The sequence below is a fragment of the Protopterus annectens genome, chromosome 4.part0, assembly GCF_019279795.1.
Source record: "Protopterus annectens isolate FY-2018-M chromosome 4.part0, PAN1.0, whole genome shotgun sequence".
Taxonomy (NCBI): Eukaryota; Metazoa; Chordata; order Ceratodontiformes; family Protopteridae; genus Protopterus; species Protopterus annectens.
The window spans coordinates 547,487,674-547,515,019 of NC_056733.1; the positions used below are offsets into that span (position 1 = coordinate 547,487,674).

The 27,346-nt window shown below is 37.7% G+C and overlaps 1 protein-coding gene across 1 annotated transcript in view; it reads right to left on the reverse strand.

Annotated features, from left to right (window-relative positions):
• The window catches only part of SEZ6L (seizure related 6 homolog like), a 3,056,071-nt gene that overhangs the window by 1,936,931 nt on the left and 1,091,794 nt on the right, over positions 1 to 27,346 (reverse strand). The window contains exon 2 of the mRNA XM_044068481.1: positions 5,120 to 5,839. Within this exon, the coding sequence (XP_043924416.1) occupies positions 5,120 to 5,839 (720 nt within the window). The remainder of the gene's footprint in view (positions 1 to 5,119; positions 5,840 to 27,346) is intronic.

Consider the following 27,346-nt stretch of genomic DNA (forward strand, 5'->3'; position numbering starts at 1 on the left):
TATTTAGCGAAAGCGCTACCCTTTTCTACAAATAAAATTTGCTTTTATCTTTGGACAACGTTGGATTATTTCTTGCCTGCAGGATTGATGCTATTTATTACATGGGACTTTGTTTGAGTGTTTTGAGCCCCTTCATTGCTTTGCTCTGTGGTTATATCTTTCGTTTATTTCAGTTTGGGCTTTTGCAACAGAGCATTTACTCCATACGAACATTTTTATTTTTTCTTTTATATTTTAAAATAATTGTATTAACTCTGAAATATGTATTTCAGTTGTATTGTATACACAAGTATCAACAGAAGCACTTTTTAATGTTAAAAATCCACAGAGTATATTATTATACCCCAGCAACTGGCAAAATGACAACTTTCCCTTAAAATCCTTACCTAGCTACAATTGTTCCTGACTGATTCTCTAATGCAGTGTGATTCTGGAAATCACAAGAGGGTTTTTTTTTTTTTTTTTTATTGGTTACCCACTTAGTCTATACGTGCGTGAATGGGCGTACCTTCGTTGAAGATTGTGCGTCAGGGCTGGTAACTCGGCACATAAAAATCAACTACTAATCATTCCCCTGTGGCGACCCCTAACCGGGAAAAGTCGAAAGACACAACAACAACCCACTTAGTCTATATTTCTCAATTTTGTTTGCTTTTGATATGTTTTGAAGCAAAAGCAGCACTTGAATCAGCACAGAAAGAAATATTTTAGCTGAGGCTGTGCCTGCAAATGATCAGTTGTGATCAGTGTAGCACACCACTAAACAAATGTAAAATATAATAAAATAAAACACACAAACTAGGTCATGCTGCTAGCAGTGTAGTGATACAATTAAGCAGAAATCTGAACCTGCTTCTGTGAGTGAAATCAAATGAAGGAGAGAAGCATCATTGACAAACAAAGTTCTATAACCCCAAAAGATTCCAGACAACTTAAAAAAATAATATAACTTTCTGGCAATAACATTCTCTTCAAATAAGTCTGGCATACTGACAGGTTAAAATCAGACAGCCATGCTTACTGTCAGGTCATATGGTCTTTCAGGATAATGACAATTAGTACAGTCATGGCAAAATAATAACGTTTGAAACCCCAGCAGAGTCAAGGTTAAGATAAATTATATATATATATATATATATATATATATGTATATATATATATATATGTATATATATATATATATATATATATATATATATATATATATATATATATATATATATATATATATATATATATATATGAGGCTTTGGCAATAAAGTTCTGTACAAGCTGGTCTAATATACAAGTAGATAAGAAACTCTCAGCCCTGTTTATAGTCAGGTAACCATAAAAAAGTAGATGTTTGCTCAGTTATAGAAATAATAGACAGAATAGTGCTGTGCCACCTTAAAGCTGCTGAATGAAAAATACACAAACAAACACACACACACACACACACACACACACACACACACACACACACACACACACACACACACACACACACACACACACAGACACACACACACACGCACACACGCACACACACACAGACACAAAGACACACACACACACACACACACACACACACACACACACACACACACACACACACACACACACACACACACACACACAAATACTAACTCTTTCAGACCAGACTACACAGAGGAAATTAAGGGTTTGCACCACTTGTAATTTCTGACAGACTGTAGACCAGACTAGGTTAAACATAATAAGAATATGGTCAAAGAAGAATTTTAGAGATACTATGAAAGAGTCAGGCATGACAATTGTGTCTGCATCTCGCCTGCAAGCATGGACATTCTGCAATTACTAAAAAAAGTGGTAAATATAATAAATACATAAGATTTTAAAAATTAGGTTACTGAACTGCAGAAAAAATTAGCTATAGAACAGTTAAATAAGAAAGAAGAGCAGATTGGCAATAGCTTTTACAATTGCCTGTATTTCAGAGTCTAAACCATTGAACAGTTGATAATAAGGAGCTATTTTCACTGAAGGGCTGAAAAAAACACTACAACATATTTGTTAGTTCATCCTAATTTCAAAATATATTTGAAAACATGCAAATCAGACAACAATAAAAGGAGTTCTTAAGTTAACACTGTCATGAAACCAACTAACGTTGAAGAATTTAACATTCTAGGCTTGCTGTCAGTCACAACTAGTGATAAGGCAAACCTTCGGTCTTGTATGACCAAATGTAACGAGAGAGGTTAATAACACATTTAGTTGTCCTTGTTGTGCTGGACAGTGTTATGCTATGTTCAGTTATTTATTGTAACATAATGTCAAACACAAAAAAGTGATCTGCAGATTATGTTTCATCTAACATGCATGCTCAGTCATGATAGGAAAGATGATCTAAGGGCGATCTAAAAGAACCCTTTCAGTACCGTGGCAAAGAAGACAGGGTTTTAAAATTCTGTATTCTTGTGATTTACTAAATTATAATTTGGAATCAACAGTATTTACAGTAAGATGATCTTAATAGCTTCAGCACAAGAAAAGAAACTTGTTCCCGTGATAAAAGCTGTTCTGACTACTCAGGTACACTCTTGAAGATAACTGCTTTCTTCTGTTAACTGAAACAAACTGACCATGATATACAGGATTAAGAATGTTTCTTCAGTCAAAACCAGCATGCTGAGTGTTCCAGTCATGGATATCAAGCAATTCATCTCATTCTGGTGTTGCTACAACCTTACCTAGGCAGGACTTCATAGAATCATGCCACAACAGACTTAAACACATGATGCAGCATGAGCAAAAATCCATAACTCACCTACTTTGTGTTTTACATGAGGAGCAAAACCGAGTCTGTGACCTATGACCACAGTTCTGCAGGGCTGAGAAGGCATCTCCATGGTGTAAGATGTGTTACTGAGGGGGAACCACCTATCATGTATCCATACTAATGCAGACATATAAAAACAATAAAGTTCTTAAATACATTCTCGTTGACATACAGCTGTATGGCACCATGAATTATTCAGCAATATTTGTCTGAAGCACTTTGGGGGTGTAAAGCTTTGGGTGTAGTTTGATGGACAATAAAGTACTTTGAAAGGTTTGAATTTCTGATCACCAGTATGAGTTGCAGATAGATCTAGCCGGTAAATCCAGAAAATAAAACCAGGAATACTATAAAATAAGTTGTTCATTAGCCTCATTATGCAACATGTGTCCACTGGTTAGAGTACATTCCTCATTTCAGATATTACATCTCTTGAGCTGACTTTCAGAATATAGATTCTGTTCAGTACTTAAGCTTTTCCTTCTTGTATGGCAATCACATGACCGAGTGGCTGCTTACATAACTTTATAGTCCTGCTTTTTTTGTGTCATTCGCTGCTGAAACAAAACCAGCCTTCTCTGCATGAGGTCCTAATACATCTATTATTATTATTACAGTATACTTTTTTTTTTTTTGTTGTGTCTTTCGGCTTTTCCCAGTTAGGGGTCGCAACAGCGGAACTCCGGTCCGCTAATGATTGGCAGTAGATTATTATGTGCCGAGTTGCCGACCCTGATGCACAACCCTTCAATGAAGGTATGCCCATTCATGCATGTCTCCACACAGAAGACGGTCTAACTGAGAATCAAACAGGACAACATCTTACTGTGAGGCGACAACGCTACCGCAGCACCACCACCGCAGTATTGCAGTATACTGATTGCGGTAATTATGTTCCTAAAATCTGTGCAAAGATAAGCCTATTATGTGGAGTACAGGGATAAAGCCCTAACTACTGCCCAGGTTGCCCTGGGTTTGATTAGTTGCTTGGGCACCGACAGGGATGGTTTGGAATGCCCATCAGTGGGCTGAATGTATCACAGATGCTTCCTGAGGGAAAGTGCGGTCCATATAGGGGAGTAGCCCTCAGATATTGCTGATGAATGCGGGAGTGGGGAGGGGGCAGGAAAGGAAGGGTGGGTCATAATGATGTCTTCCTCAGCATCCAGCAGCAGTTTCTGGCACTGCTCCTTCACATGTCCTTAAGATCCACATTGCCCACAGTTCACTCTGAGAGGTCTGGGGAGGAAGGGTGACCAGATAGACCCAGCGATGGATGAGGAGGCACTGGGGAGGCCAGGTAGAATGCACCAGGAGGAGGGGAAAAAGCCAAGCTTGTTATGCAGCTTTCAAAGCTGTTATGATCTAGTCTCATACTGTCATACTGCAACACAAACAGCAGACACCACAGAACAGCATCGGAAGTGTCTTCTGACAGCTGTGAAATGTGTAATACTTCACAACCCACAGGATTTGGGAAAATGGGAAGAGGCTGAAGTACTTTGAGAAAACCCTCACAGCACAGAAAGACAAGCAGAATATTTTTTAGGGACAATTTTGAATTTGTGTTTTGGTTGAAATGATATCATGATCTCTGTTAATTGCAGAGTATATAATAATGTGTGGGAAGAAAAGGTATTAAGTTTTTTTGTGTACCATCTAGAGTAGTTCCATCTTTATCTGGATTTCATTAACTTTAGGTCCCGCAGACTCTCTCACCATCTCAAGCTAACCTCTCTAAAAGGAACACAAGGGATGGTAGGTTGGGTTAAGCCTCTTTCCCTCCTCTGAGGTTCCTGTCTATCATATGGCTCCTATGAGGCAGTGGTCCCTGAAGACAAGGCCCTTCATGCTGTCCACAGTCTGATTATTTTCTTCCATTTTTCCTTGCAGCTGTGCACATGTGCAGAGGTTGTAATGCAAGCACAGCTCTGTGCATATTCCTTCCTTTATAAGGTACCTGCGCATGTTAAGGATGACTGTATGCAGCTGTTATGTGCCCAACATCTGCTAGTTGTCACTGATGTTATGAAGCCATTGTGGCCCTACTGCTAGGGAAAGACTCATCTCAGCAAATTGTATCTGCTTGAAAAACATGTTCCTGAACTTTTGGCCTGCACATATCATTCAGAAACTTGGCTTTTGTACTACAAATGCACTTGTTATGAAGCATTTTACTCAAACGTGCAGTTGCATTCTTTATTTTGTAATCAAGTTATCATTCTACATGTTTCTACAATTAAACTGATGAATTGTGGTATATAACAACAGATACTGTCAGATGTTGGAGCTGTAATGAGACAAGCCTTGTCTTACCTGGTGGTTGTTCTGAGGTGATTACAGTGGTGGTTATGATGGTTGATGTTGTTGTTTCTTCAAGTTCTGGAACTATTGATTCAGTTCTTCTGCTATTAGCATTATTTATGTGAGACAAGATAGATTTATCATTATGATCCCCAGAAATATCAGGAGGCGACTGCCTTATATAGTCTAGATTTGTTTGTTGAGAAGGCTGGTTTGAAAACTGACTGGCATGTTGAGCAATCTGAGCAGGTGGTTGAGTGGTTGGCATTCCTTGCCATCTTTCAGCAAACATCAGTGGTACTTCAGATCCTGCAAGCCTTGATTCTATTGTCATAGTAACGTCATCCCCTTCTGCAAGTCTGTCTGTAAAGGAAGATGAATTTACATGTTGATCTGTTGTCACAATGGCCGCCCTGTTCTGTGTTGCTGGGGTTGTTCTAGGCCGTAAGCGTCTTCTTGCAGCATTGACTTGTTTTTGAGATGGTGGTTTCTTTCTAGAAGGAACATTTTGCTTTTCATTTGTTTCTGGTATAGATGATGGTACAGGCCAAACATCCTGATGACTTAAGAAGTTTTTCCTTTCTAGAACACTGTCATGCATATATGGAAGGCTATAGACAGTATGTGGTGATGTAGTTTCTAGAACTTCTGCACTATCTTTACCATTGCTTATGCTTTCCATACTAGCAGAGTTTAGAGGGGCTACGATTGTAGCTGTTGGTTCATTTACATCTAGAAAGAGAGCAAAAGGAAAGATGAGTTAGCATAGATGAACTGTAGATCAGATCTGTGCATGTGATTATGGTTCAGAAAATGATTATTCTTTATCAAATAATCTGCTTTGAAGCAACATTTCTCTAAACACAAGAAATGTAGGCTAAAATGCTAATTTCTATGTAGCAGAACATTGTAAGAAGCACACTGTTATCAATGGCAAGAATTTGAAAGTATATTTGACATTATTTATTAATTGATTTGGCTGGGAAATAGATTGGACCCATTGAAGCCCATATTCAGTCACTGGGCTTGTTAGAAATATCAAGATATGACATAATTAATCGGATTGAAATGCAGTGTATACAAATATACAAAAAACAGTTCCAACACCAATAAAACAAATATTTCATCAAGCCAAAGTAAAGCAGTACAGTAAAAAGTGGTGCAGGGTGAGGGTGAACTAATATAAAATACAATCAGAAAGCATCAGGTTCTGCAACCAGGGCATACTGTAGTATGTAACGAGCAATACTGAGTCATGCTGGAGAAAGGGCTGGTTACCACGACTGGTGTTGATACCCAGGTTTTAATTGACACCCAGTAGAACAGGGGCATTGTGCCTTTTATCTGAGGTTATGGTGGACTCCTTGGAATCTAAGAAAAATTGGAAATATTCTAATTATTGCATGGTTAGAGTTCCAGATTTTAGGAATGTGGACAGTGGAAGCATTGCTGGCCCACAGGAAGAAAACAGCATGTAGTAAGTGTATATGTCACATTAAACTTAGCAATATTATTAATATACAGTTGCCATGATATGTCAAGTATAAAATGAAATGGTTTAATCAAATAGGTCTATGTTCACCCTTCAAATGTTAATATCATCGAATGGCATTACATGGTAAATGCCATTCACTGAACCTTCCTCATGAGGGGGCTGCACCCCCCCCATCCTGGCTAATTATATATACCAACTCCAAGATCACAATACAGTGCTCAGTGCTGAAAGGGAAAATTTTCTTATCCCTACCATAATGCGATCTTAGTCAGAATGGCTTGATGAACAGCGCATTTGATGACATATGCTGTTTATTGATGTTACCAATCGATGGGTAAACATGGACCCAGAAATACGTACTATGTGCTGTTTTCTTTCTGTGGGCCAAATATGATTGTTTGATGGCATTATTTACTATGATATGCCTGTTTGTTAAAACGGACATTCAGTGCTACATTGTCGATGAATAGCTGTTCAAGGAACATACCATTCGATGAGTAAATATAGACCTAGTATATTTGCAGCAAAATAATAAACACAACATCAGTAAAACAAGGAAACCAAGGAACATACCCAAAGAACATGAGTCATGTGATGATGCTCCTATTTACTGTAATTGATGCTTTCCTGTACACCATAAATGCACACTGGTATGCATGAACCAGGTATTTACACATGTAGAAACACACAAACACATAATCTTCAATGAAATTCTTCTTGTATTACTGTGCACACTTCTGATATTTGATTGAGATTAAGTTAATGAATGAATAAACACAATGATAATCTAAGCATCCCAGGCCCTTCCAACTTCTTAGCTCATGAATTTTAGACAAAGACTCAAAATCAGGAACAGATTTTAAATATTGGTCTTATATATTTAGTAAGTAGCTAATATAACATGTTTATCATTAACAGTCATTTTCTGAAGGGTATGCAATCTGAAAATGTCATGTTTGTCCTTATTTAGTGGCTGCAGTCCAGTACATTGTACCAGAAAGCAATAACTTGTACAAGAAACAGACAACAGATATGAGGAAACTACAGGGGCATTTGAGAGCCATACACACACACACACACACACACACACACACACACACACACACACACACACACACACACACACACACACACAAACATGCACACACAACCATCAGTTATGGCGAGGTGTGCATCTGCACACCTCAGATATCTGCTTGAGATCATGTGAGTAAATAAATTCATAAATAACGGTCCAGAAATGTATCTCATCTTCCTTCTGTCATAACCACAAAGTGAAAACCATTGCAACTCTCCTCTGCCCAGTCTTATCTCATTTCAAGAGTCAAAGACCAAAAAGCAGGAACAGGTTTTAGATATTTTTATATGCTTAGAAAGTTTCTAGAATAACAAGCTTTGCATTAATAAACATTTTCTGAATGATGCAAAGTCTGAAACACATACTGCAGTCCACTATATATTGCCAGTAAGCTGCAAATTTTACAAGAAATTGACCAAAAACTCTCCCAACTTCTTTGCTGGTTAATTCTAGACAAATCCAAAAATAATGAGTTGACACATTTTTAACACTTTTATTTTTTCTGTTTGTTAACCAAGTAATCCAACTAGGCAAAGTGCTCCTTTTCAGTGGTAACATAGGAGTACTGTCTGGTTAAGTGACTTGGTTAAATAAGGTGGGAGGATTAGAAGATTGTACTTTTGATTACAGAAAGCACTTTATTAACAGCTCAGAGCCTTAAGTATCAGGCAAGTCTAATTCACATAAAAAGTTAGTAGAACAACAGGTGTTGCATTGAAAAGTATTTTCTAAATAATATGAAGTATGTAATTGTAATAAGTGACATTATTGACTGTATTTTTCAGGGATTTACATGGAAAAAAAAGAAAATAAGAAGGGACAGATTATAAATATGAGGCAAAATCAGAGGCAGATAAAAGACAAAGTTAACAGAAAAACAGGTTTTGCATCAACATGCATTTTTGAATAAGAACTATACAACTCTAATGACTGGTATTAATTACTGATTGTAACTCTCAGTGATTAACAAAGGTATGGAATTGCAGAATATTAAGGCTCTGTTCCCTTAATGATCTGCTCCTTGGAGTCGAGGATATAAAGTATGACCCTTTTTACATTTGTTTGTCTACTGTGTGATTCTGAGCAAGTCACTTAACCAGGCAATGCTCCTGCAGAGTGGATTTTACCTTGTCTAGCAAAAAAACATCACTGGCATGGGACATAAATATGAGACAAACAAACTGTGTATTACAGACTGAATGACTGCACAGATAAGGGATGTTTCTGGTTGGTTGGTATGAGCTCTGGCTTGCATTATTGGTTGCAACACACACACACACACACACACACACACACACACACACGCGCGCACACACACACACACACACACACACACACACACACACACACGCGCACACACACACACAATCTGTTCTATTTTAAGCATCAATGTCAGTCTAAGTGTTCTGCATTATTGACTAACATATTTTTTGCATTACCTACTGACTTCAGTGTTAAACAGAGAGCTATGGTAGGCAATGTCAGTCTGGCTTTACCACATTACTGACTAACTATGATGTTCTTCAAAGATCAGGGTGATGTTCCTCAAATATTGGATGTACGTTTGATGTTCTGCAAAAATATCAGAAGGATGTACTATAAGCAACCAACAACGCAAATTCATGTGGCAGCCAATCTCGGTCCAGCTTCACTGCACTTCTGCTTGTGCAAGAAGAGCTCAAGAAAGTCTCTCTCTCTCATTGGCTTGCTCCAGAAAGTTTTCCTTTCATTGGATCTACATATGAGTCAATGGAAGAAACTTCCTGGAGCTGTTACCACATGTCAAAAAAGAGCAGCCAAGTAGAACTAAGTAATCAGGTTGGGGGGGATGAGGCAGTGATCATGTGATAGTTGTTCTTTTTTTGTTTTCTTTTTTAATGTTTATGGGGCATCCCAACCAGCACTAGGCTCTTGGCAGCTGCCGAGGTCACCTTGCACTAGAGCTTGTCCTGCCTCAGACCTGCAGTGGACAACCAACCAGAAAAGACAATACCCAGTCCTAAATATATCAAACATGTGTTCACAGTTGTGAAACAGCAGTTGGAATAACTTTTCTTTTGCAAACACTACAGTATTGCAGTTGAATTTACAGTATTTCCAAATGCCCTGAAACAGAAACAGGGGAAAGCGAAGAAGGAGAGTTACATGGTGTTTTACTGTTTATATGATTTATTGGGCTTAAACATCATTCAGACTGTCATTGCTGCTAACGTTATTTATAGCACCAGATTTTTTTTCATTTGTTATGAAGCTAAAATTGCTGCTGAAACTATATAATTTGATACAGCCATGTGTAAAAATAACTGATTATTAAAAATGAGAATTTACATTGCAATATGAGTAAGTTTGGAAAACATCTAAGGCAGTGAGTACAGACAGCAAGCATGATTATATTTAAAGAATACCTGATTATAGATAATTTACTAAGAGAAAAGGAGATTCAGCAAGCAGAGATTATCTTGTTATTAAGTACAGACTTAGAATATGTTTGTAGGAGATAAATATATCATTCCCCTTTTGTTTCTGGAAGCAGCATGGATAAATTCATGCAAACCAAATAACTTCAACACTTGGGTGGACTCAGTAGCCAATACATTTTATCCACTCAGTATGTCTGTATCTGCAGTAAATAAGCAAAACTTCATAGTGAGTGTAGAAGCAATTCTCTGCTATGATGCATAGTGAGTGTGTAAACAGTGCTCTGCTGTGAGTGTGTAAACAGTGCTCTGCTGTGATGCATAGTGAGTGTGTAAACAGTGCATTGCTATGATGCAAAGTGAGTGTGAGAACAATGCTGAAATGTGAACACATCCTGTTTTTTTTTGTTTAGTGGTCCCATTACTTTGTATGGATGGTGTTTTCAGTGCCATGTCTATTGTTGTAGTATTGTGTGTAGCATATTTAAGATGACCTACACATGAGATAGATATCTCGATTTTTTTTCTGCAGATTAGTACTGTACATTGTCTACCATCAAAATGGCAAATCATTTTAAGCTTAGCTCAGGAGAAGAACTTGCTCCATGGAATTCATGAGTAAATTGAAAACCTGATTTGACTAAAAGAGGACAAGTTCTTTGTTGGCTGCCTTTGCTTTATGGTTGAATCCTTTTGAAGTTAAATTAGAGTCAAACACAATTTAATTTTGTGTTGACTTGATCGTCTCTGCTGCTAGATGACATGGAATGCCTTCTCTTGTCAGGAACAATTTTCTATAACATTTTCACAGTTCAGGTTTTTGGTTAATATTCAGAACAAACAGATATTGTTATGACTTCTACTAGACCACCATAGATGTTATTGAAAGAAAAATTATGTCAGTGTACACACTGCGTAAGCCTTTCATTAACAAGTGAACATTTAGGACTGCTGATTTAGATACTGTATCACTTACAAATCTTTAAAATAACAAAAAAGCTAATGCATACAAATTGTCATTTTAATAGTGCCTTCAGGCAATAATTAAGATTGATTACACTTCTGGAAAAGTAATTATGCTAATTAATGAAAAAAGAAGTTGCATCTGTGTGGCTGATTTAAAATACAAGTCTGGAGATAAATTAGTGTTTTTTGCAGATGACAGCTGGGAGGAAAGACTGTCTCATGTAACTTATCCTTGAAATAGAGGAGCTGAAGGATACATGATCATTGTCTATTGAATGCTATGGGAAACAGGTAAGCTGAATGTCTGCAGCTGTCTATGATAACTGCAAGTGCAATTAAAGGACATACCATAAAATGAGTTGGATGTTTGTGAATATTAGGCAGCAAGACCTTTCTTTAATGCACGGTAGACAAACTAGCATATGGTATAGCCAGAATAACCAATTCTGCCAGGAAACAAACTTCTAGGGTGTGTTTAAAAAGGATATCTTCAGTACTGCTTAGGGCAATTGTTTGCAAACATGGTCTGCTGGGGTAACCTGTGAAAATGATTTAAGAAACGGATCTCTTTAAAATGGTTTTGGAAACAGAGACTGGTGTGAATAATTATTGTGAAAGCACACATATTATGCATTTAAATATTTTTGTATAGAAAAGGAATTGAACTAATATTCATATTCATGATAAATATGTTATGCACTAGCCAAAGTTATGACTTTTGATACCCATATCAATAAAAAGCCTTTCAGCTCTTTTCTGGGTTAAGATGCTGAGTATGGGTAACACTATTTTTACCTTAGTAGCTAATCACTAGGGATTTGTGTGTTTTAATACTTAAACATTTAGTCTTTCACTACTATGGCAAAAAATAATGCCAACTTCAATGTAATTTCTATACTGCATATTACATTTCTGTGATATAAGGCATTTTGAGGAAAAATGTCTTGTTCGGGGAACAACAAATTTAAGAAAAAGCTAATGAAATCCAGAATAATTTTAAGCAGCAAAGCTTATATGTTTTGAAAAAGGTACTTACTTACCAAAACCGCCAGATGGGTACCCTTGGTATACTAAAAAAAAATCTGTGGCTGCCTTTAAGACATCTGGCAGCACCATCTAAAGTTACTGGCAAAGGTGAATACATTCAGCTCCTCTTTAAAATAGGAACATGTCTTAAATATAGCCTGTATTAAAACATAACAGGAAGTATTCCCTCCTGTTCTAATGGAGAGCTCTAAAACAAAATTGGTAGTCTGAATACATAACATTAATATGCTTTTAATGAGCATCCTGTTTTATGTATTTGTTTATTGTTTACACAGCAGATGTGCTTGAAGGATAAACCATAAGGATGATGCTTCAAATATTTACGTAATCATTGATTACTTATGACATACAAGAAAAATGAGTTAAAGAAAACTAGAGCCAAATCATATTTTTCGGAACGGATTGTAGCTAATTCAACTTCTAAGGAGAACAGACAACATATATCAAATAAGTTAAGGCTGTGTCTTAGCTATTCCAAAAATATTAGATTATACACAGATATTTTTAATAAACATTGGAACATTCTAATGACAGACAGGCAAGTGAGTAAGAACCTGGACCCACAACCCCAATTTACATTTAAAAACAAAAAATTTTTGAGAAGAAGGCTTTGCACCACTAAAGATCATAGTGTGACATATGATCCTGGGGGGACCAGACCATGCAGGAACTGTCAGTACTGTCTGTATATTTCTGAAGATGAAGAATTTAGACATCTGGATACAAGCTTGGGACTAGTGCCACATGTGATAGTTCCCATGTTGTTTACTTAACTGTATGCCAAATATGCCATAAGTATTATGTTTGGAAGATTGATAGACAGCTTAGGTTTAGAGTTAGAGAACATCTGTATCACATAAAGAAAATGAGTTTATTTAATGCACTAGCGAAACATGTTAGCAAGACAAATGATCATCATACATTTAAGTTTATGGTCCTGTGGCGATGCATGGAAAATCCAAGTGGAGAAGAGTTCAGAACCAGGACGGAAGGACTGGAGGCTGAATGGATCGTAAGGCTAAGGGCAGACACAGGGCATGGTCTTAATGACCATGTCCCCTTGAGACCTATCCTGAAAACTCAACCATTGCGTAGATAGAGATTGATAAATGTTACATGTTTATTTGTGTTTTATATAATTTTTATGCTTTTATATGTTTCATTATGTGCTCTCATTGAAATCTTCTTTGCCTTTAAATGTTTAATGATAGGTCATGTGATCTTATTTAATTGTATAAGTATGGTGTTTTAATTCATTTTTACATACACCTGAAGAAGCAGACACTGAAAGCTCTTGTGTTTGTATTTGGTACCATTAAATTATTTGGACAACTGGAGCCCTGCCTCTGTCCATTCGTTTATATGATTTATATAGTTTAGTATAAGTTACCTTCCTAATCCCAAAGACATGCCTCAGGTGGATTGGACACTCTAAATTGTGTGCCTTCTGTGGAAGGTTGAAGAAGAAGAAGTATAAGTTACCTTCCTCTGAGTATATGCGAGGGCTTGTTGATATCAAATTGAAGTTAATGGATGAATGACATTATAGAAGGAAAAAGATCAGAACAGCATCGCCCGTATGGAGAAAGATGTCAAGAGGCTGGGTTTTTTGGGGCAGGTTATTGATAAAAAGGATAATGAGTAAGGGACAAAATGCAGACCTTTGTGGAATGGTTACACAAAATTATGATCTCATAATGATTAGAAATCATAGGTGCTATTCACTCTTGGTCTTTCTCTATCTTTTTTCCACATTTGATATCACACTGACTATTTAGTTGTGATTGATCATTGACGCATCCACTGTGGTTTGGCTTCGTGTTACTTGAGAGGTCTGTTCCTCTGGGTATAGGCAGTGGGTCATTGCAGTGGTTTTCTTGTTTTTCTCAGGTGTGTCTGTTGGGTTGAGATGCCTCATGGCTCAGTCTTGGCTGTTTTGTTTACAGTATTTTTTCTCTTTAAAAGATCTGATTCGAACTATAAGTCTGAGCTATATTTCCAGGGATGCTTGAATGCCATCATTTACTGGATTATAGTTGCTGACTCAAGCTCAACCCAACTAAAATTAAGACAAGTATTAGTCCTAATCTCTTCTGTAAGATTTATTTGTGGGAAGTAGATTAGAATATTTTTGTCAGGTGAAACATCTGGAGGTATAGCTAGACTATATACTATTATGCATTGACCAGATGCTCAATGTAATGAAGAAATCATATTTCCATTTAAGAAATTTCTACAGAATAAAACATCTCATCTCAGCTGAGGACCTTGTTGTATTCCAGTATGCACATTTCCTAGATCACACACCTGTAATTCCCCTCTACCTGGGTCTGAGTGATCAGAGCTTGGATACCTACAGTTGATGCATTGGCTGCAGAAATCCATAGCCATGTTGCTGATCTTGTTGGTACTGTCATGTAACATTCATTCCTATTTCAAGAAGAATGGAGTACAAATAAGATATTGTCATCTACATATTGTACCCCCACACAAGTGTTGGTGGTGACCGGAGTGATATGCCTAGTTTACTCTACTGACAAAGGGCTGCTACTAATTTCCAGGACACACATTCCACCATCTGATACATGTTTTTATGTCTATTAAGCTACAGTCATGTGGGACTTGCTGTCACTCTGGTTGTGGACCTGTGACTCAAAATCCAGTTTTAGGAGTCACTGAATACTTTTTTTGTGTCGCTGGGAGTTTGCTATAGATATTACATAGATTTAGATATTGAGACTAGACTCAGCCTTCATTAAGACAGTCAGTGGATATCATGCCTCCTTTGGCATGTATTTGCCCAGACACATGCAGCAACTGGAACATCCTCAGAGATACCTTACTAAAGGGATACAAGGCCTAAACAGCATGCCATACATGGATCAACTGAAAGCCATATCAATATACTTGGTATTCTACAGACCTCTAAGAGGTGGTCTGTGTCTGGCATACAAGACTTCCTCTGACCCATTATTGATGGATTTGCTTCACAAGAGCAAGTGGCATCAGAAATACTCAGTTTAGTAATCTAAACCTCTTCTGCAACATCAACAGAATGGTTTTGAGGGACAGGTATATCTCGCAGAGGATACCACTGATGTGGAAAAGACTCTCCATCTACATTTAACAAAATTAATCCCTGTCCATATTCAAGAACAACGTAGATATACGGATGAGAAACAGAAAATTTATCCCAGGATTGTCCCCTGTACTACTAATGGACAAAGGCAACTCCTTAATGCTTTATCCCATGCATGGGTCCCCTCAAAATAACCAAAATGGGATAGATTATTTTGTGTTATTTTATTGTTTCTTGTGTTTTTTAACATTACAGTCATATGATTAAAGATTGTATTTGATACAGTTTCTTAGCTGCTGTCTTTTCTACCAAAATACATGCAGTTTAGACTAAGAGGCATAAAAATACAGCCCCAGCACACTGATATAGCTTACCCTAGTTCTGGTGACCCTAGGGTTGATAATATTAATTGGAGGGGATAGCTGGACGGGGCACAACCTTATGCATGGAAGTGTGATGTGGGCCTCACCTCAAATAAAAGGCTGTTGCGTAGTTGCTCACTTGATCTTAAGGATTTGAATGATATTTAGCAGAACTGGTGGCAATAAAGTAAATTACATTTTAGTTGTGACATAGAATATACTCATATTTCACAAGTGCAGTATGCACTGCAAAAGTCTGGCAGTTGGTGCACAGGATTAAGGCTGCAACCATAGTACAGGGTTTGAGTCCCTCAGTCCTCATTTGCTTGATTTCTGACCTTGATCAAGTCACTTAACCAGACAGTGCTGGGGGGGACTTGGAAGTTGGGCTATGCTCCTCAATAGTTCCTTGGACTGCAAACCTAGTAACTCCATATGAACTTATGAACCTAAAAGCTTGCATCACAATCAATAACTTCAGGTAAATTTGTGTGACAGTAGAAGAAAAACAGAGTGGTTGGGTAGCAGAATATTAGGACTGTGGTAAAACAAAGGAGCTTAAACCTGAGTTTGAATGAAAAATAATTGAGAGGATGGAACTGAAGGAAACAGATTTCTGACTTGAATTGAAATAAGAAAGAGCTGTCTGGTTTGCCCAGTAAGATAATGAGGGGTAGGAGGTATGACGCTAATAATGACTGAAGTGTAAAACCCCTTGTAACGATTGCAGCAAGAGGTCAATGTGGTTGTGGTATATGACCACGGAGTTCATAGGTTGGTACTAGGATATCGGCCCTAGGGCCTATACAAGCCTAGCCATAAGAATTCCCTGGCTATTTCTTCCCACACTATTTACATCCCTGAGTAAACTGTATCTCAGTATGAATGAGGTACAATAGTATGGGTGGACTTGAAGATGAATGGAGAAGTGGTCTGAAGAAGGAATGGTGTATGTGAGGTAGATGTAGCAACTAAATAACAAAATAAATGCACTTATTGTAACCAAAGAAGTAAAAGAGGACGAAGCAGTGGGGTTTGACTAAATGCAGCTTCATTCTGATGACTCATTGCTGGTGACTCTTTCAGACAAACAGTTTGCTATCAAGGAAGGTACAGCATTTAGAATAAATAATTTTGCAAATGGCCACTGTAGTCACTGATATCATTGGGATATAGCATCTGTTACAAACTCATGGTGGCTGTTAGACAAAAATGTTGGACAGGACAGGCCCTAAGGCACCCTATGTTTTTTTTTTTGGATGATAAGTACTATACAATAAAGCCATTCACTGGAACAAAGAGCTGATCAGAAAATGATGGGGTAGTAGAATTCCTTAAGGAAAGTGGTACAGAATGAAGTTAAATTATAACAGCTATGCCTACACATTTTGAAAAAAAAAACAACTGTGGATGGCAGAACAGAGGAAAGCAAGTTATCCTTCTTAACATTAGGCTAGTAACAGAGAAAATAATCTGGGCAAATAAGCTTCCTTTGCTTTAAAACTGAAAAATGAACATTCCACTGCTGAAGTCATTGTGCTTGTTTCATTTGCTGGTCTTATATACAAAAGAAGGGGGTTATATTTTGTGGGGATAACACTTACACTTTTGGGTAGAGGTAGTCAGCACAGCTGCCAATAAAGAGGATTTAGATTGGGAAGGCCCTTATGGAAAAAAAAATAATTAAATGTGTGTTATCATCAGTACTGTTTTCCAGGTATCAGCTAATGGAGTACACCAGTATGAAATGATTATAATCTGTGACTGTACTGTTATAGTGACAACCAGGAACTCAGTTGTATCTTTATATGTTTTATTATGATTTTAGTGTTGCCAGTTCATGTCAACCAACTAAGCAGTTGGCAGTATCTCCATCCAATGCCTCCCCCTTCATGACTTATTTGTTCCACATGTGGAATGAGCTGTGAGTTGAGTTAACAGTTGCAATTAAAAATGGGACATGAGGGTACACTTATATGTTACCCTACTGACCCTGCAGTAGTGGTCACTTGAAGATCCCAGTCCTGGCAGTTTCATGTGCCCAGTCTAGATTGTTGCAGCTTGTCTTACATGTCACACAGACAGATGCAGTTCTACCTCCACAAATTCTGGCCATTCTTATTCCTCTCTGAGAGACATGGGCAGGTAAGAGGACACTTTCTCCATTCTCAATACTAACCCTGCAAGTTCTAATTAGAGATGATGTATAGGGGTGCAAGTAGAAGTCTGGTCATCCTCTGAATAGGACAGGTTACTGTTACAAAATAAACAGAGAGATTTGCAACACTCAATAAAAATCAAGAAATCATAAACATGAAAAGTACTGCAGTTCTAGTGACAAAAAACTGAGGGTCATGCTGCTGAACGCTAGGAGTTTAAACCTCAAAATGCACTCTCTCAAGGCACTCCTCAACATGGAGAACATCGATATTTGTGCAGTAACGGAGACCTGGTTCAAGGCTCAAGAGAGCACCCCAGCGATTCCAGACTACAACTCATACCACACATTTTGGCCGCAAAACCAGACCGAAATACAAAGATAGGAGGCGTATCCATATTCATCAAGGATAACCACACCTCCATACTGGTTGCAAAGAATGATGCCTCGGAAATCATCCAAGTGCAACTGACAATGGGCAAAACTGCATTCCAGATTGTAGCTTGCTACAGATCACCTTCCCAGCCCCATGACACACACTCTTCTTTAAACACCAATAAAACAACTGGAAGCACTTGAAAGTACCCACAAAAAACCGAACAAGTGCTGTAAGCCAAAGAAAACTGCAAAACCACGAGTCCACTTCGAATCTTTTAATAAACCAACTCCACAGACCATACACATAAACGCAGTTCACAAGACAATATACCAGCGTTTTCATCCAATCCACTTGGACTTCATCAGACAATGTACTACCATTTAATTACTCTATATATATTAAATTACCAACCCTCCAACCAATGTAAATCCCCCAAAGACATTCAAAATAAACCTATGAACCAACAAGCCTCATGAATATTAAAATTGAATTAAAAACATGACTATGAAAGTGCGTGTGCATAACCATCTAAAATATCTAAATGATTAAAACCTATGGTCATATAAATACAGTGCATATGTATAAACTGTTTGGTTACATAATTTATACGAACGTTGTTAAACAAAGTGCTTGTGCTTACTAACATATTAGTTCTTAAACATAATAAAACACCTCCCTCTACTGTCATAAATCGATATTGCACATAACATTCCATGAACACATAAAACCACTTCCTTTATACAAATATAAGTTAAAACCTCACTATATGCTGTTTAAATATAAATACTTTACTTAAATATAATTACATAAATAAATAAATATATATCACACATCAAATCCTGTCACATTCTATTCTATTTAAAAACTACTAAATTTTATTAGCCCTTATTTTTAATAAGGATGATATACTCAAATAATCATTTATCCCTGGTTTTTTACTAGTCTCCAGGTACACCTGCCACCACAATTCCTTACTCTCCAAGATCTCTTCCCAGATACCACCCCTTATATCCTTTTCAACCTGTTGTAACACAAAAAAATAAAATTTGCATCCTCTACATTCTTTACTATGCTTGAATAAGGCACTAGTCTCTTTCCCTTTTTGCATATCATATACGTGTTCATAAATTCTTTTCTTTAGTTCCCTTTCTGTTTTTCCCACGTAATATGAAGGACACTTATCACAAGTTGCCAGATAGACCACCCCTTTTGTATCACAACTATATTTGCCTTTACTCTTAATTAACATATTTCTACTATCTATAAATATCTCACTCTTATTACTAATATATGAACATTGATTGCACCGGCCACATTTATACGTTCCTACTTTTTTTCTCAACACATCATTCTTCCTATAATCCATATCCTTTTTGTTTTCCAACATATTTTTTATACTTCTTGAATTTCTAAAAATAATCTTCGGTTTAAAACTATTAATTCCTTCTATATCTGTTAAAGCAGCAAATTTATCCCATTCTTTACTTAAAATGTTTCTTATTCCCATATTATAACTGTTGTACTCAATTATGAGGTTTTTATGGTACTGGTTTTCCTCAGTCACCCTATCCTTATTTTCTTCTCTTGTTGTTTTAAATTCAATCCTACCCATAATTGGTTTAAATCTGTCTGCCCTACCTATTTCCACTTCCCTTCTAATGTCATTTACAAATTTCTCTGGGTATCCCCTTTCAATGAACATTTTCTGCAATGTATCACATTCGACCAAAAAGTCTTCATCCAGGGTAGTCATCCTTGATCCCCTCACAAACTGCCCTTTAACTATATTACGCTTGCAGTGTAGGGGATGCGCACTTTCATAATGCAAATAAGAATTGACATAGGTTTTTTTCCTATATACCCTGGATGAAAATGACTTCAGCGTGTTATTTTTAACCAATTCAATGTCCAGATATTGTAGAACCTCATGATTGACATTATGTGTAAATTTAAGGAAATTAGTAGTTTTACCAATATATTCAAGGAATTCCTTGAATCTTTCTTGCCCCCCTATCCAAAAAATAACTATATCATCTAGGAATCTTTTGTACATGATCCATTCCTTCTTAAACTCTGATTTTAATATATATTTTTCTTCCCATTTGGACAAAACTATGTTGGCATATGTTGGTGCACATGCTGCACCCATAGACACCCCAGTCCTCTGTTGAAAGTATTCACCATCAAATAACAAAAAATTGTATTTTAAGACGGTGTCCATGAGTGCCACTGATAAAATCTTATCTTCTTGTGTCATAGTTTTGTCCAAGAATACACATTCCTCAAACCACTTCATTCCACTAGTGTGTGGTATGCAGGAAAAAAGATCCACTATGTCTATAGTTATGAATAATAGGTCGGTGCTGTAACATTCAGGTGTTAATTGTTTTAAAAAATCCCATGAGTCTTTCAATATCACTCTATTACTTGTCCATATATGCTTGGTTGTAATATCTATGTATTTTGCTAGGGGTTCTGTTTTTGACCCTCCTGCAGTAACTATGGGTCTTAGGGGTGGGTCCATCACATTTTTATGGACTTTCGGGATTCCGAACATAGTGGCCATCCTAGGTTTTGCTACTGTTAAAAACTTGTGTAGTTCAGGTTTTAACACCTTTTCTAACATAAAGTCATTCAACATATTATCTATTCGAAAATATGCCACATTTACCTCATTTTTTGAGACCACTGAATATTTTGTTTCATCTCTTAGTATCATGTTCATCTTTCCCTCATAGATTATATTGTCCATAATGACGACACCCCCCCCCCCTTATCTGGTTTCATCACTCTGATAGTGTCCTCATTAATTAATTCCATTAATGCCTCTTTTTCGTCTTTATTCAAGTTGTTATCATATATCTTCCTATTATTGTTGTTATGTTCAGTTCTAATCCCTTCTTCCAAAATTCTTTCAAAGTTTCTTAACTGGGGTAACAAGGGTGGATTGAAAGTAGATTTCTTTTTCAATTTTGTAACTCTATTATCACTACTGTAACCATTGTTGCTTGCCAAAACACTCAAATTTATTCTTCGCATAAACAACTTGGTATCCAGAATTGTGGTGGCGGTGTCACCCTTTGAACTAGGAATAAATTTAAAACCTTTACTAAGTAATTTGAAGTGGTTAACCTTAACATCAAAATTACCATAATTGTAAATTGAAAAATCCTTATATGTATGAATAACCTTGTTTACAACATTAATATCATATACTTCATTTCTATCCAAATTCGGGCTATTTGAAGAGAGGGTGTTAATCAATACCTCCCCCTCCCCCTTCTCCCCCCCCTCCTGTAAAAATTTTCCCTATAATTGGGAGGCCTGTATACTTCTTCTGTTTCCCTTACTAAAGGAGGGAAATCTTGGTCATAGGTAAGATCATTCTGAAAATCAGAATGACTGTAAATGGGTTTATTCCATTTCCTATTATTAACAAAATTGTTAACATTCTTTTTAGACAAATTAGGTTCTGGATAGTTAGTCCCATTTTCATATTCCATGATGTCCCTGTGTAATTTACCTATTTTACGTTGCATAACCACATTACATTTTTCATCAATTTCATGCCTAATATTATAATATTGTTGCTTCTCTTCCTTAATACTAAATATTAGGTCATTTTTAATAGCTCCATCCATTTCATCAATGTCTTTAGTCAAACACTTAATATTTCTTTCATTTTCTTCAATTATTAATTTAATAACATCTAAACCACATTGATTAAATACCTTGAGCAAGTTTTTATGAAAAATAGAACCACTGGTGACATTGTTTGGATACTTACAAATACGAAGACCTTTTGGAACAATTTCCTTTTTTAAGCATTCTAATAAGTATGCATTTTCTATATGTAAAGTTTTGAACCTAGTCATAAGGCCTTTGAGTTTATCAATTTTAACCACATAAGTCTCTCCTTCTTGTCTGTCCAAACCAACGTGTGTATCCATACCAAAGTCTATATTCCTATTCAACCAGTCTCTAGTGCTGATATGGTTAGAACAATCAGTACCTTTGCTTAAATCCGTACGAGTCGGTTTCTTCCGTTGAGCCCCTGCAGCTGTTCCACGACGCTCATTAGTCACTTCAATCCCTTGGTGGCTGTTAGACAAAAATGTTGGACAGGACAGGCCCTAAGGCACCCTATGTTTTTTTTTTTGGATGATAAGTACTATACAATAAAGCCATTCACTGGAACAAAGAGCTGATCAGAAAATGATGGGGTAGTAGAATTCCTTAAGGAAAGTGGTACAGAATGAAGTTAAATTATAACAGCTATGCCTACACATTTTGAAAAAAAAAACAACTGTGGATGGCAGAACAGAGGAAAGCAAGTTATCCTTCTTAACATTAGGCTAGTAACAGAGAAAATAATCTGGGAAAATAAGCTTCCTTTGCTTTAAAACTGAAAAATGAACACTCCACTGCTGAAGTCATTGTGCTTGTTTCATTTGCTGGTCTTATATACAAAAGAAGGGGGTTATATTTTGTGGGGATAACACTTACACTTTTGGGTAGAGGTAGTCAGCACAGCTGCCAATAAAGAGGATTTAGATTGGGAAGGCCCTTATGGAAAAAAAAATAATTAAATGTGTGTTATCATCAGTACTGTTTTCCAGGTATCAGCTAATGGAGTACACCAGTATGAAATGATTATAATCTGTGACTGTACTGTTATAGTGACAACCAGGAACTCAGTTGTATCTTTATATGTTTTATTATGATTTTAGTGTTGCCAGTTCATGTCAACCAACTAAGCAGTTGGCAGTATCTCCATCCAATGCCTCCCCCTTCATGACTTATTTGTTCCACATGTGGAATGAGCTGTGAGTTGAGTTAACAGTTGCAATTAAAAATGGGACATGAGGGTACACTTATATGTTACCCTACTGACCCTGCAGTAGTGGTCACTTGAAGATCCCAGTCCTGGCAGTTTCATGTGCCCGGTCTAGATTGTTGCAGCTTGTCTTACATGTCACACAGACAGATGCAGTTCTACCTCCACAAATTCTGGCCATTCTTATTCCTCTCTGAGAGACATGGGCAGGTAAGAGGACACTTTCTCCATTCTCAATACTAACCCTGCAAGTTCTAATTAGAGATGATGTATAGGGGTGCAAGTAGAAGTCTGGTCATCCTCTGAATAGGACAGGTTACTGTTACAAAATAAACAGAGAGATTTGCAACACTCAATAAAAATCAAGAAATCATAAACATGAAAAGTACTGCAGTTCTAGTGACAAAAAACTGAGGGTCATGCTGCTGAACGCTAGGAGTTTAAACCTCAAAATGCACTCTCTCAAGGCACTCCTCAACATGGAGAACATCGATATTTGTGCAGTAATGGAGACCTGGTTCAAGGCTCAAGAGAGCACCCCAGCGATTCCAGACTACAACTCATACCACACATTTTGGCCGCAAAACCAGACCGAAATACAAAGATAGGAGGCGTATCCATATTCATCAAGGATAACCACACCTCCATACTGGTTGCAAAGAATGATGCCTCGGAAATCATCCAAGTGCAACTGACAATGGGCAAAACTGCATTCCAGATTGTAGCTTGCTACAGATCACCTTCCCAGCCCCATGACACACACTCTTCTTTCCCCGAGGTACTGGAAAACATGAGAGTCCAACCAAACATCCTTATACTGGGTGATTTTAACTACCCGAACATCAACTGGGAAAACTATGGATGTTGCTCAGTGCTTCCTGAAGTGCATTAACTCAAATGCACTGGACCAGCTTATTAACACCCCCACAAGCGGTAAAAATATACTGGACCTGGTCATCATCAACATGAGGGACAAATGCTCCACACCTGTGAACTCCTCATTGGTCAGATCAGATCATAAACTCATCACCCTAGATATCCACATATCACCCTCACCCCCCTGCCCCAAAAGAAACCATGGTGAAAAACTTCTCCAAGGCGAACTTTATGCTACTCAAGACAGAGGTGGCAAACTTCGCTACTCCCCAGCAGAAAGGCAATATGATTGAATCTGCTAGATCCTACACAAAAGCACTCTACAAGCACCTGCATGAGTGCATGGGCCATGCTATCCCAAACAAGACCAAGACCCACTCCTCCAAAAATAAAAAAAAACAGTCTGGTGGACCCCGGCCATAAGGAAGTAATTATTGCAAAAAAGAATAAAAACCCAAGAATGGAGGAGCTCCCTGACCAACCTTAGCAAAAAGCTAAGAACCCTCATAAAAACCTCTAAGGTGAGCTTTGAAAGAAAAATTGCAACAGACACCAAAGACAATCACAAAGCATTTTTTAGCTATGTCTAAAACCTAAATAACAACTCGCAGATCTGCTCTGAGCTGCAGCATAGTGGTTCAAAATTCATGGAACCAACTGACATCAACAATATACTGGCAGATAGGTTCAGTGCAAACTTCACCCCACCCTCACCCCCACAAAGGGCCCATTTCCATACCAGAATATTGTACTGCCCCTAAACTCACAGGCTCTCAGGTGAATTTAGCACTTTCCTAGGCAAGAAACACAGCATCCATGGGACCAGACAGCATCCCAGGCTGCGTACTACATGAACTCCAAAACAAATTAATCCCTCACCATAATACCATGTTTAACCACAGCCTCACCTCAGGCTATGTGCCCACAGAGTGGCACATGGCAACAGTTATAGCACTCCACAAAGGAGGTGCCACCACTGACCCCGGGAGTTACCACACTATCAGCCTGACGAGTCTCGTCTGCAAGGCCATGGAGCACATCATCATTGAACTCATAAACAAAGACATTGGGAATCTACAAACCCTTGACCCCACCCAGTTTGGGTTCGTAAAGGGAAGGTCTTGTCTCCTAAATCTGGTTGTCTTTTTCGAAATGGTCACTAAAGCAATAGATGAGGGAAAGGTGGTTCACACAGCATACCTTGATCTTGCAAAGGCCTTCGATACCATTCCTCACTTGGGAATTATTGACAAACTCACCAACCTAAATATAGACCCCTATGCTACAAGATGGGTTGCTAACTGGCTCATGGATAGAACCCCTTCAGTGAGAATAGGAAACGCTAGATCTGACTCCAAACCAGTGACTAGTGGTGTACCACAGGGCTCTGTCCTGGGACCCCTTCTGTTCGGTATCTACTTCTCGGAGGTACAAGCAAACATGGAGGGACTATGGCTAGCAAAGTTCACAGACAGCTACAAACTGGGTGCCATAATTGAGACCCCTACTGACATAGATATCCTTCAAAAGGGTCTTACGGACACAGATACGTGGTGCCAAAACCACGGCCTCAAGCTAAATGCCAAAAAGTGCATCGTCATCCCCTTTGGGGAAAAACAAGTACCTATGAATTACAACATAGGTGGTAGCCCACTTACACGGAGAGTGTGATAAGAGACCTAGGGACTCAGGTAGACAGTAACCTCTCCTTCGACAACTATATTGCTAAAGTGGTTAGAAAATCCTTCTACATGGCCCACCTTATCTCAAAAGGGTTTGCATCCAGGAATAAGGATGTTATTGTCCCCCTCTACTCATCACTCATTAGACCCATTATTGAATATAATGCCTCGTTCGGGATGCACCTAACAAGACATCTGCAACAACTGGAGAGGCCTCAAAAGTACCTCCCAAAGAGGATAACGGGCCTCAAACAGTTGCCCTATGCCATGAGGCTAAAAAAACTCAGACTGTACTCGGTTGCATACCGGCTACTCAGAGGTGATCTCTGCCTGACATACAAGGCTATGTCAAACCCCGAATTGCTAGAAATGCTCCACCTAAGGAAAACCCAATCCACCAGAGCTACTCCCTCAAAGGACGTAAACCTGACATCAACAATAAACAGGACTAGTTGGAGGAACATATTTGTGTCCCAGAGACTTCCCTTGCTCTGGAATAAGGTCCCCATAAATGTGAGGCAGAGCTCCTCATTAGCGCTCTTCAAGATGAATCTTGATGAGTGGATGGGAAACAGGAAATTCACCCCGGGAATCACTTCGGTGGCCCTGCCAGACAGGGGCGCAGGAAACTAGATCACTTGAGAGGGAAGCTTAAGCAAAACATTTTTTGGCTAGGCTTAATTATGCCCTAGGGCCATAGCCTAGTACCTACCTATGAACCTGTGAACCTATTGCAGTTTTCCTATTTTTTTATCAACATGGGATATGTATTTAGGGATTTTATGTTATGCTAAAACATATTAAATTGAGTACATTGTGGTGGAAGATCTAAATATTTGCAATGACATTTAAGTTTTTTCATTAAAAACATTCAATATGAAAAGTAAACATTTGTTTTGTGCTGAATTTTTAATACAGAAAATACTGCTAAACAATTATTTTTAATATTCAATAGTTATATGTAATGGCATAGAAGCATATAATTAATATGGTTTAATATTATAAAATAATCATAATATTATAGACAGATAGTAACAACATGGTTTAAGATCCTTGCTTACAGCTCCAGGGTATGTGGCTCATTCTGTACCTCAGGTCATTGTCTGTGTAGAGTTCACATGTCCATCTCATGCCTGTATGGGTTTTCATTAGACACATTGGTTTCCTTCTACCTCTGCAAAACATGCTGGTTGACTGGTTACTCTAAATTGTCCATTTATACTGCATTAGCCTTTGTCCTTGTGACCTGGTCCATAGATAACTATGATCCATAATGACATTTTCACTTAGCCAGTTAATAAATAAATAAAAATACATTTAAAAATGTAAAAATAAATGTAATATTAAAGGAATGTAGTTGTAATATTAAGGACAGGATTTTAAGAACAGCCAGAATGTACAGATTATTAACAAATCTTTCCAACATCCACAACTGTAGAAAATAGGAGAAGGGCATAAATGGACCACATGAATGTATAACAATGAATATATGCATGGCAGAAATAAATGCTATGTTTCTGAAAAAGAAGTAAATATTAAACTTCCCCAAGGGAAAAAAAGGCAAAACAAAAATATGTCACAGTATGTCATAGAATTTTAATGTAACCAAAGAATGCACGTGTGTGTGTGTGTGTGTGTGTGTGTGTGTGTGTGTGTGTGTGTGTGTGTGTGTGTGTCTGGTCAATATGCAAATAATTCATCACAGCTAATCACACATATTGGCCATCAACACTCTACTGCATTGACTCATTCTACATTGCAAAAGCAAGCTTAAGTGATTTGCTTTCACAATGCCTACTCTACACGGATGTCTTGCACACAAACAACTGAGGCACGCATTACTTCACTGCAGCACACTTTCCT